Source organism: Nestor notabilis, unplaced genomic scaffold (genome assembly GCF_000696875.1).
Source record: "Nestor notabilis isolate BGI_N333 unplaced genomic scaffold, ASM69687v1 scaffold11294, whole genome shotgun sequence".
Taxonomy (NCBI): Eukaryota; Metazoa; Chordata; class Aves; order Psittaciformes; family Psittacidae; genus Nestor; species Nestor notabilis.
The window spans coordinates 1-12,694 of record NW_009926889.1 but is presented as its reverse complement, the minus strand read 5'-3'; the positions used below and the strand labels follow the sequence as shown (position 1 = coordinate 12,694).

Genomic DNA, 12,694 nt, shown 5'->3' with positions numbered 1-12,694 from the left:
CATCAGGATTTGGCATTAAGTTTAAATGCACCCTTTGAAACCTGCTACAGTTTCTATTGTCACCCTTCCTCAGAGAAGGCTGCTCAACCCTAACTGAAAGAGGAAAGCCCCGTCAAACATTCATAACATCCAAGAAAATGTTGGTGTAATAGAGAAGGATAAGGGCGGAATAGCAGTAGACTGCGAATGAAATGGACTGTTGGTAGAAAAGCTTCATTATTACCTCTCCTTACCCTGAATTTCAAAACTTTAAAGACATGCAGTTCAAGTCAACAACAGATAGTAAGACAGTGGTATTACTTAGGTCCAAAACAAGTTATTGCTATTAGAATTGAGTAATATACCTATAGCATCAGGATATGTTTAAAGAATGCTTTTAGTTTAACTATACTGAACAAGAACCCAGCAGAGGCTGGGAAATAAAGATGTGGCACTTAAAAAAAAAAAAAAAAAAAAGAGGATAAAAAATATGTCCATTAGTTATTCAAGAAGGAATAAAACAGATGCAAATTCTTAACTTCTATTTAGCTGTCTCAGAAATATGCAGTCTGAGGTAGATATCATTCCATATTAAATACTGTGTGTGCTTGGGCTTTGCTTATCTTTTTCATTATGAAACCTGTTTTTAAATCCTCAGCTGATGAAGGGTAATTCCTGGTCAGAGGCACTGATGAAAAAATAGTAATAAAGTAATAAGGTGCAAAAGGAGAAGTTTGCAGAAACCAATCATATTGTAACAAACTGGCAAAACAGTGGCAAAGATGTGCATCCTGTACCACATGCATTAAAGAGAAAACAAAACCTCTTGATTAATCTGGGGGCAGCCTAATTTAAAAGAGTTTATAATCTGAGCTATGATTACCTCAGTGATAATAGATTAGGGAAAAAAAAACATAATAAAGAATGATGGGAGCCAGAAACATCAGCAAATTAATATTGCAGAATTAGAGAGAGAATATAAATTAATGAATTGCTAGGAATGTAATTCCCAAGTAATTCCAGTGGTCGCAGAAGGTTGCTGATATCTGCTGTATGCATTAATGACAAAAGTTACTAAACTAATGCCAGAGGCAGGGAATACCCATAAACACAGCCGAGTGTAACTCAAACAAGCTTTTAGCACAGGAATGTACAGTCACAAGAAATTAATCCACAGGTGTCTGAGCAAGGACTGTCTGTAGTGTTATATTCTGCACAGGCCATTGGGCATAGACCAGAGCAGGAAAAGGACTGAGGGATTTTAATTATTGAAGGACTTTGGAGGAACTAGGTCACTATGCTCGAGATCAAAGCAGATTAAGAGTGGACCTCGCATATATCTAGGCAGTCTGAAAAAAAAGGAGAGGTCAGAGGTTACAGAGCGATTTAAATGTCTGGCAAATACAAAATATACAAGCGCAGAAAGAGGAAGCTTAAATTGGGCAAAAGGCTAAAGGAATTTAGAGAAAATTCCTTTATGGAGAGATTACTCTGTAAATGGAACATCCCAGGAAAGGCAAATAACAGCAGGTACTCTTGCAATGATTATCAAATGTAGTTACATAACAGCCATCTCCTCCAGAGATTTGAGGGGATAGAGACCTGGATCCTGCCATTTCCGATGATTCTCTGCTAATATTGCTTTATATGCTTAACTTTAAAGGGCAAGATTACAGCAATATTTAACATAAATGTCTTTACAACGGATGTATTTTAGACTACCTGCTACACTGAACAGTTTAACCTACTTATCCAAACTAATTCAAAGGCTCATGAAAGATTGAAAAGCAAACTTCTGGGGTGAAATAATGCCCAAATCTGTTTTTTTTCAGGAGGCAAGACCAGCTTAAATCATGCAGTCTTGTAGCACTGTAGGTCTAACAGATTCCTCGATTCTTTGTGAGAAGTATTAATAAGAATTATCACAGCAAATGATTTTTAATGGCATTAGCTGGTAACATAACATTTCAGTCCTCTTCATTAAACTGAAAGTGGCCTGAGCTTCCTACTTTAATTGATGCAAATGGTCTCAGAATGAATTGGTATCAAATACTATACACAGAAAAATGTGACATATGGTGCAATTTTGTGATTAAACTAATCTGAAAGAAAAACACAAGCAAGCTTAAAACACACACACACCCCCCCCCAACCTTAGATGTAGCTTTGGCTTTTCATTAGTTTTGAGGTTAAAGCAATGTTTTATTTTCTCTTACTTTGCTTCTTCATCTCTAGCAACTAGCAGAGACATGTGGTTAGATGCGGATGCTGTTCGCAAGATGTCAACAGCCCTAGAAAGGGGGCAAAAACAGCCAAATAAATACACCAGGGTGCTGGCAAGAAGTACATGGTGAGTAATGCTAAAAAAGCAAGAGAATGGACAAACTTTTAGTGTAGCTATCATTTTCGCTGCCAGATACAGAGAAAAATGCCTGCCAGCAGCATAGCCCAAATTAAGCATTGGAGAACTGTGGTGAGTCTGTGCCAGGAGTAAACAGGGATTGCTCTCTCTTCCCCTTCCCTTTTGTTTCCATCCTACTGCCTTCCCAGAATTCCTTCAGGATTAACAGCCTGCACCAGAGGAGAACTTCTGCTCAGGTACTTTCGTCAGCAATATATACTGTAATTTCTCTTTGAATTTTTTATCTATGTCTTCAGCCAAGCTGTGCTGATCCTTGGTGATCCAGCTGCAAAAACCACCCAACAGATTCTTCTAAACAGTTCCTCCTTCATTACTAACAATGATACTTGTTAGCTGCATCATTCACATTCACCAGTATTGAACCAACAGATAGTTATAAAAATATTTTAATAGATTAATATATTTTAATGCTATTTTCACATACATGCTATATCTACATCAATAGAAACTAGCTTCTTCTGTCATTATAAAAACTTATAAAGCCCTGTCTCTTCTCCATGATGGTTTTGCTGAATTAGATTTATACGATAAATTAATTGCCAGTTGAACTCCAAGGAACTCCGTGTGCTCTGTGAAATCAGTGGTCAATAATGGCCAAAAAAATCCGCATATAACATTGCAAGCTCCAAAAAACCATTTAATAATCAGAACAAACATACCTTTCATTGGTTACTCCCATTAAGTTTTCTCCATTGACGTCCAAAATCAGATCACCAGTGAGCAAACGGCCTTGTAATGAAATCAACAGTAATGCATGAATCAACAGGAAAATGGTGAACATATTATATGACAGTAATAAAACAGGGACTTCCTTTCAATTTTTATGTGACCTAATGCAATAAACAATGTCACATCTACTGTACAATGTACAACCTTATTACTTATAGCAGATCAGGTTCTGATCCTAATTAATCTATATATATAAATGTTATTTAGCTCTTTGTATTATTTACACATAGTAAATATTTTTGGAACCAGAATTTATATTTCACTGCTTAACATACATCTAAGTTACCACATATGGATGCATTAACATTTTATACATCCATGAAGACATCTACAAGATTTTTTTAAAACCAATTCTAATTTTAACCTTCTGCAAATCACAAGTTTAGAAACTATTACTTTTGAAGTAGATTTAGATTATTTTAAATGATCACTCTGCACAAGGCCAGATGGAATCTCGAAACACCCATATACAGACCTAGGACAGAAGTACATTCTGTATTAGTAACTTCATTACTGCAAACTCTGCCTGGTATAATTTCTTCTTTCCACACTGAACATCTTAACCACCATTGAAAAATAAATAAGCAGAACTTATAAAAAAATACTACTTCTATAAACCAGTTTTATATAAGAAAAACTGCTCTTATCCCTTTGGAATTAAAAAGCCAGAATCAAAATGCTCATTTAGCAGTGGTGAGTTTGCCAATTGCTTTCACACCAGCCAACTCTAGATCTGAACACATTTACAAGAACTGACAGTATTGAAATCTTTTCCCATGAAGGGTCCAAATTCTGTTTCTCCATTTTAAAGTAAGCCCAGCACTATAAGCCCTCACTAAACCATAGTTTAAATACCCTTATCCACAAAGTAAAACAAAGACTTCTTTTGACAGCTTTTTATATGCAGCATGCTTGTAACAAGACCTTTAAGATTACTTACTATCTACAGCAGCAACTCCTCCAGGTAGAATTCTCTTTATGAAAATCCCATAATCTTCTGCTGTTTGTGCCCGATAACCACCAATAATTTTAACTCCTGCAGAAGAAACAAATGAAACAAGCAAGAAATCAAGTTATTCCACCTACTGTGCTGAATGGATTTACAGTCAAATCCATAAAAGCCAGACAGATGAAATTGGTACTGATGACAGTGTGAACTGGAAAACCTCGCCAGGTGCTCTTACATTGGTTTACTCTGAATCAACAGAATGTCATTACCTAATCCATTTTGACAGTCAGAAAAAGAAATGCGATGCACAGCTCGATTGATTCCATGAGGGCCCATAATAGTCCTAAGGAATAAAATAAAAACCATTAAATCCCTCTGTGCCACCCCTTCCCCAGTGCGAATCAATCTCCCCATAGCAAATATAAGATGGCAAGGCAAAATGAAGTAGATGTACTCCTCTTCCTCCAAAGCATTTCAGGTCGAATTATGAATTCCACTTTCTTTATAATAAGAGGATTACAATTACATAGAAACAAAATCCCACAACCTGGATCATCTTAGCCTTTGGGCAAAAAAACCTGTATCATAATGTCTTAGATCAGGTAATGAATATTAAAAGAAAACCAGTGAGGCCAGTGTATAAAAAAATGTTTTCTAAGATATTTAACATATAATTTTGTGGTGAAATTGTCTAAAGGCAAACAAGTATTTCAGAGGTGGTTGATAATGCTGAAGAATTAAGAGTTTTGAAACCTACACTTACAGTTCCATCAGACATGATCAGCATACTGCTCTGAGATTGCAAAGAGGTAAGAATTCCTATAAATCCAGGTTACCCATCACCAGTTTTTATTTTAATTTAGTTGAATTATTATTAAATAATCCAATTGTATATTTTATCCGGCACCTTTGTCCTCTCATAGTACCATTTTTGGAGAAGACTCACCAGAACCCTTCAAGAAAAAAGCAGAAGCATCACTTGGGTTTCTCTGCTTTGACCTACATATTGGTCTATATTAGGTAGTGAGTTGCATTTTCTAGAGCATGATGTTGAAGTGAAATGGAACAACTAGAAATCATTAGCAGAGGGAAAAGAAGATCAAAGTGGAGGACATAGTGACCCAAATCCTCCCATGTTACCAAATCCAGCACACAGCCTGAACTCCATGCCTGAAAGTGGGGATTTCTGCAAACCCAGAGTACATGCCATTAAACAGTGCCATGTCAGAGGGAAAAGAGAATTCCAGAAGGTCCAAATGTTCCTAAATTCTAACACCAGGCAAGAGATCCAGCTTCTAAAGAACATACATAATTCTTTTTGGGTTTGTATAAGAAAACTGGATGAGCTTTTTATTAAGGGATAAGCACTTGCTCTGAAAAGCAGTAATTTGTTCCACTACCTTAAATTCCCAAGTATTTGCAAAATTAGTCCTTGCTTTAGGAAGGCTGGCCGTAAGAACAGACCTAATAATTCATCTTTAGAAACACAGAAACAGGAAGCTTGTGCTTCAAACATCAACCTTCACTGCAGCATTTCTTGAAGTGTTTGTTTCACAGGCTAACAAGAACTGATGAGACCCAGATAGTGTATTCAGGCACTGACAAGACTGCACATGACCTTGCCCCTATGTGACAGGCATAAGGCACACTTTCTATGGCTAAAAGTGAATCAAACTGCTTTTACTTAATTACAATCTGAAAGATATAAACCCTTAAATCTGCTATTTCCCTAACAGAACTTTGTTGATATGATTACTTCTACAACAGTAGAAATATTTTGAATTACAACAGCAGAGTATTTTGAATTACTTCCTAGTACTGTCACTTCAATTATTCCACAAACCTATACTGTTTTGAAGCTAACAGATAACATACTAGTCATGTTCTTTAAGTGCCTGTCCTGATTTGTATCCGTTTTTGAAAACTTATACAAGGTATCCTGATCTTTAAAATAAATAGACAATTATTCTGGGTTTTTCTATCTTGCCTTTTGCTACTTCTGTTCTGTTCCTTGCTCTGCTGTGCTCTCGGCAGTTCTCACTTAGCAGCTTTTATTAAAATAAAGCAAACACAATTGTTATTTCAACCTCACACTGAAGTTTACTTCAGTAGAGTCTTAAAAGATCACATCTCAGACTTCAAAGTTCAGCGTCCACCAGAAATCACAGAACCTATTTATATTCTACCATATAACATGATGGTTAAATATGATCTAATCTAGGCACAGAACACAGTAAGAAAGGATGTACATTTCTAGAAGTAACAGGCAGTACTTTCAAAAGACACATTGTAACTAACATAAGATACAGAGAATATACAAATACTAATTCACAATGGAGAGGAAATAGATATCCCTGAAACAGTGAAACTGTCATGATTTTGCCACTTACAATTAGAAAGAACTAACACTTTAACCAGACACCTTGACAAAGCATTCAGATTGTGTTTATGCTCTAAAGATTAAATTCCTCCAATACACACGGTTTAAAATCACTTTATCACATAAAAGTAGAGACAAGGATCTCCAAGTGCCCAAATTTGTTTAGCGTACCGCATCTTGCTGGCTTCTGGTGTTAGTTTTTAATCCCATATAATTTAAGAGATGGATTTTCAAATTAAACAATCAGATGTCACTGCTCATTCCTTGAGAACTTGGGCAAAACCACTTGTAAGCACGGGTTTAGCACACAGGGAGAACGTGAGGCATCACATGAAATAAACAAGCAAGACTCCACAAAATTTAACCGGAACACTAAAAAATACTAAACTCAAGGCTCTGACAGAAGTCCAGGAATGCTGATAGACCAGGTTAGTATTATTTCATGTAGATGGTATAGTAAAGGCAATTAAAATGAAACCTTTTATACTTTTTTCTATTAGTTTTTTGCAGCATTCGTAAGGAAGTTCACAGCTTTAAGTTTTGTATCTTCTAGAGACTTACCAGAATATACAGCTCGGCATATTCTTGTGATTTCTATTTCTGAAAACTTATTCATTTTTGTGCACAAACAAAATATCTGTTTTATCAATGGAAGAATAATACCCTTCCCTCACAAAATAAGTACTACTTGACACATAAAAATCTAAATTAATGAACTCCATCTGCTAATGAAAAGAAGCTGAGAAAATACACAGCTTTTAAATTATCTTTACTGTACTTCCCCCAATTACAGACCAGAAAAACGCTGTCAGAACCTGATGGTTAAGCATACCAGTATAAGAGAGAAAGACCATCAAAACGCTCTGGTTCATCTTCATCTCCTGGTGAGAGCAAGGACATTCTTCAGCACAGCAGCAAAGGCAGTGACAAAGCAACTAAAATCCACCCGAGGTTTCCAATCCAGCCGGATAAAGGGTGCATGCAGGACAATTTCTGCTACTAAAGAAAACCCCAAACAGATAGAGCTCCAGACGAGTGTCTCTGCCTACTTAATCTGCTCTGAAACCCTCTGCGTCACATGGACTAATTCACCTATCAAGGTAATGTTTACTTTTTCTCTCTTTAAAATGGAAATGTGTAGCATTTTTAGAGACTGATAAATGCAAAGGAGAGAAAATTGACTTGCACTTGGTACAGCTGTGATTATGGAGTCTGTATCTAGCAGCTGAAAGCAGCTGCAATAATTAAAGCAAACTTTTTTTCTCATGTGCTTCCAATAGTTCATTTAGACACTCCCTCCAAACAAGGTCAAAAGCAGTAACTCATGACCTTTCTAAAGCAATCTTCCTAGCAGACTGGATTATGTACATCCACACACAAAAGGGAAAGCCAGTAAAGCAGACAGACTGAAAGCATTAATGAAACAAATGCCATCATGCTATTACTTTACATTCTCAATCACAGCACTGACTTGTGTTATGCTTTAGCTTGATTTTCAGTAGTGCAATATACAACAGTCAAGAGAGAGCACAGAACTTTGTATTTTCTCTAGAAATGAAAGCTGATACTTTTTTTTGGTATGAAATCAAATAGAAATGGTGAATTTGTATTATTACACTGACAATAAGCCAGGTGAAAAAGTAAAATATATACCACTGTTCCCAGATGTAAGACTCTCTTCTGATCTTAGGCTGGGTCTTGCAGAGATACGAGTATCTTTCAGAAGTTCTGAGCACTTGACATCAGCTCAGTTAACTGCTATTTCCTTCCATGCCTGCCTTATAAGATGCACTCCCATTACTCCCCCTCTTTCAAAGATCTTACAAAGATTGCAGTGTAAAAATAAAACCAAATGTTCTGTCTTCACCAAGGGCTTTGTTTCAGTAGAAAGGGAGTAACCGTGTGATGAGACAGCATCTGTCAATGTCTGGAGCTGCACAGCAGGACAGCTCAGCTATGCCAGGAATGCACACGCTGAGCTCAGGCACTTTCTTCTGTTTTAAAGTTACAGTGACTGTGGATTGGTTACAAGGAAGGATCTTTTCATTTGTAGTTGATGTGCTGTATAGTGTTCAAATATACAGAGGCCAGTCCACTCTGTACGCCCAAAGTAAAGAAGGGTAAAGTGACCCACCACAGGTGAAGGAGCAGAGCGGTGGTGCAAGTGGGGAACATGAAGCACCCTCCCTAGTTCCCAAAATGTGAAGAGCTCCACGGGCTCCATTTGGATTGCACACGTCCATCCAGTGAAGAAAACTTGGCCCTTCGTAGTCTTTTCTCCATTAGTTTAACTGTGCTGGCATCACAGTCTGATGAACGAAAAGCCACTTACATTCTAAGCATCACATCAATTAGACGTGCTCTGGGCCTGGTTACAGAACACAAAACACCAACTGCCTTTCTCCTACAAATTGTCTTGGCACCAGAGGAATTCAATCGGTGGTATCAGTATGAGGAACATTTGACAAAACAAATCACTCAGACCAATACAACTTGTTCTGAGAGACATGTTTTCTGCAACAGAAACCCACCCACCACCCACCTCCCATTAGAAGTACAGCTCCAGGCTATGCTTTTGCATTATTAAACAGCAAAAAATTAGTTTTATTAGACCAGACATGACAAACTTCCAAACAATTTAAGCATATATAAAGTAGTATTAAGCTAATTGCTCCCAGCCCTTCTTATTAGGGTTATTTTCAGTGATACATCACTTGTTCAAACAACTGCTCCTCCATCCCTTCTTCAATGTAAATGGTGCATCCTGAACTCACCCCCAAAGCTTCAATCCCTCTTTACCTGACACTTCTGCTGCTGTGCTGCCTTTGGTGTTTCTAAAGGTCTTATATAGAAAAATGGTATAACTGATTCTCTTGCAAGTTCTCTGCCTTTCAAGAACATACTCAGGGGAACACAAAAAATTTCTTACTTCCAGAAAGATCTAGGAATACTGTAACAACTTAATACTCCCTAAAATCTGGTATCAGTAAGTAAGACTAAATTTTCAAGAGACATCTTTTGTTATTTTATGCAGCAAACAAACTGGGATCTGCTTTCAAATAGCCAGTAAACTATTCTAATCTGCCAACACTATCATGACTCGCCTTTCCCAAAGGAAGTTTTGTAATGCTTTAGCAACTGAGACAGATTACAAGAGAATTCAGCACATGACAGAAAGATCTGCAGAATCTTCAGAGCCACGATTCACAAGATCTTTGTGTTGTAAATATAACAAATGCCTTTTACAAAACCCCTGTACAAGTCAATCATGCAACTGTAGCCTTTCAGGTTTACTAACCCTAAATGGGTTATGGTACTAAGGACCACAGCCAAGAGAACACTGTATCATACAGTGTGAGCAAACACTGCTGATCTATCCAAAACCACCATTATGCAAAATACATATTGCTGATTAGGTCATAGAGATTAAAAGAAAACACATGTCATTATATGGCAATTGTTAAACATGAAAAAAGGCTTGAGCAACATTGTAATTGCGGGAAAGCCTGAATGGTTTGGGGCTAACCCCTTGTGTAGAGAAGAAAGGTATTATTTAAAGTTTAGGTAAACCTCAATTAACATAAAACCAAGCGCATTCTTGAAGCACTGTGCATTGATACTGTCTCCCAGAAAATAAATACGTACAGAAAATTAGTGTCTTCCATCACTATGTAGCTGAAGTGCAGTTACAGGCACCTTTCATGCGTCTCTTCTGCCTTTGGAATTCAGTGATCTAGCAACTATTCATATAATGCACCTTCCACATGAGTGCGGCAAGCCACAGCTGTTTTGTAGATGTATCTTTGTATCACCCCCCCTGCATTTCCACCAGACACTGTGTTTGCTTCCAGTAAAAATCAAATGGACTTTTAAATATTTTGTGGATGCTTAAAAAAAAAACAACCCAAGTTATTTATGAGGTGGCATAATTCAAAATCTATGCTGAATTGTTTGACAAAGCTTTTGAATACCATTTGCTGGATTCTATTGCACAAGCACAGCAAACATGATAGTCCAGCATGAGCTGTCTGTGCTTGGTTTTAGTTAAGGTTGTGATGACAGTGTTGGCATGGTTAGTCAGATGTTTGGGAAGGGTCTGGAGTTAGGATTTTAAATCACACTGAATCCATGTTTGCCATTTCAACTCTGATCCAACTTTTAAGTGGATAATATTACAGTTTATAGAATTACTATAATTACCATTTAATATCCCATGGCACTGCTAAAAAGCAAGGTGGTTCCAAAGCACTACATACAAAATACTAAAGCATGCACAGAGCATTCGGAAAAGAAACGCATTATCATAAACTCCATGCAGTGTCTTACGTTGCTGTAGGTGCCCTACGTGTACGAGGGACTCATTTGCTATATACTTTCCAAATATGTTTTCATAGCTGGAGAAGCATTAAGGAATTTCTATGTGGGGTTTTATCTCTACAGATCCAGTCCAAACCAACTGCTGATTAACTTAATGAAAAGCTTCAGAGCTATTTCCTCCCTTTATGTGTAAATTCACTGGTATTAGCTTTGCTAAGAGGTTGCTTCAGACTGTTTCAATATCAAAGCTATTTTATCAAAACAAAATCCTACTAATGAAACTGCAGATTACAACCCAGTAGTGGCACCCCTGTGTGCATGGGGATAAAAGTACTTACTTTTCATCTGTATTTGTTAGGGGGTCTGCACCGGACATCTTCTCAGGTGCACTACTTTTATTAAGGTTCAAAATGAAGGATTCTGATACATGAAGCACTGGCTCATAACCAGGATAATCATTGCTGTAAAAAAGGAGAAACCAGTTCTTGAAATTTACATGGCACTGTTTATTTTCAGACACTGACAATTCCTCTTTGAAAGCATGTGGGAAAAGAGAACTTTCATCACAAACCAGGTAACTGCATCCTATTTCCAGCAATGAAGTGTAACAATTCAAACTGCACTGTATACTGTACCAAAACATCTGACATCCTGATTTATGAGACTGGAATTAGGGAAAACCTGAAGCCCATGTGATGAAAAATCTTCTAAGAAATGAAATAACTGAGATCACAATTCCAGGATAAGGCAGCGTAACTGCTAAAGACAAAACCAATCTGTTTCCAGGGAAGGTTGCCTGAGGAGGGAATGTTGTTTTGAACATGATTGGGTGTTTTGTGTGTCTTGTTTTCTCACTTTTTTTAACTTACTGTCTAGTGTTTAGGCCTATGGAATTCTCACTTTAAGTATGTTAAGACAGAGGCCAAAACACATGGAAAATGGGGTTACATACCACTACTGCAGCAGAAAGCAGTAATTCACATTGTGTTTTTATTAGCGCATACAACAGATGGCGAGAAATACAACCCTAAATGTGCTGAGCTACAACCATCTGAAAAATTACTGCATAGTGCTAATGCAAAATTATCCCTTTTCATCAGTAGCAAAACTTCATGAGCCTCATGAACCCTGACACGGCCATCAATCACAGAAGATACCATCTCCTAAGACAAGATACAAGCAGGACAAGGAACTCTCCAAACAACACAGAGGCAGAAAACAGCCACAGGTGCTACTGGCGCCAGTGATATGCTACAACCTGGGCTGCACTACAACAGCCTCCCTTGGCGCACAGTGCCAGCCTCCATAAAAACGCACTGGCCAACGCTTGCTGTATTTCTGCATGAAAAAACAGTGGTAAATTCACTTTATAATAGCACACGTTTTCCTGCAGTAAATGTTTTCACATCTCTTGCTAAAGGATCAGAAAACCCCACCATTTAAATACAAACGAGACAACACAGTATCGCTTCATTCTGGGCTTTATGATTCTAGTATTTAACACCTCTAAATGGAAAATGAAGCGGTATCAGGACCTGTAAAGTCACTGCATGATTCACGTTACTGGAATCGGCACAAGAGAAGAGCAACAGTGCCCTGAAGCAGTAAACTCAAGCACTGCTACAGCAAAGTTTGTTCCAGCGCAGGGACCACCCGTTCCGGTGGCTGCTCTTTGCAATCAGGCTCGATCACTGCAGCGTGTCAATATCTGAGCCTAAACAAAAACAAATCCCTACACCCTACAAAGAAGTGAAATTAAAGAGGGAAAAACACCGGTGTCAGTGTCCCGCCAAGAGGGAGACCCGCGGGAAGACAAAGGGATGGAGGGAGTCTCCTCTCCCTTTGAGACCCGCAGCAAGGTCTCTCTACAGACAACGCTCAGTGATGAGGAGCCTGAACACGGAGGAGACTCCCGCCC

General features: G+C 37.9%; 1 protein-coding gene across 1 annotated transcript in view; it reads right to left on the bottom strand.

Annotated features, from left to right (window-relative positions):
• The window catches only part of STXBP4 (syntaxin binding protein 4), a 61,525-nt gene extending 54,166 nt beyond the window's left edge, over positions 1-7,359 (bottom strand). Inside the window, exons 1-5 of the mRNA XM_010013799.1 lie at positions 7,292-7,359; positions 4,349-4,422; positions 4,071-4,166; positions 3,061-3,130; positions 2,196-2,270 (exon numbers count right to left, since the gene is read on the bottom strand). Coding sequence (XP_010012101.1) covers positions 2,196-2,270; positions 3,061-3,130; positions 4,071-4,166; positions 4,349-4,422; positions 7,292-7,359 — 383 coding nt within the window. The remainder of the gene's footprint in view (positions 1-2,195; positions 2,271-3,060; positions 3,131-4,070; positions 4,167-4,348; positions 4,423-7,291) is intronic.
• Positions 7,360-12,694: the final 5,335 nt, after the last annotated feature.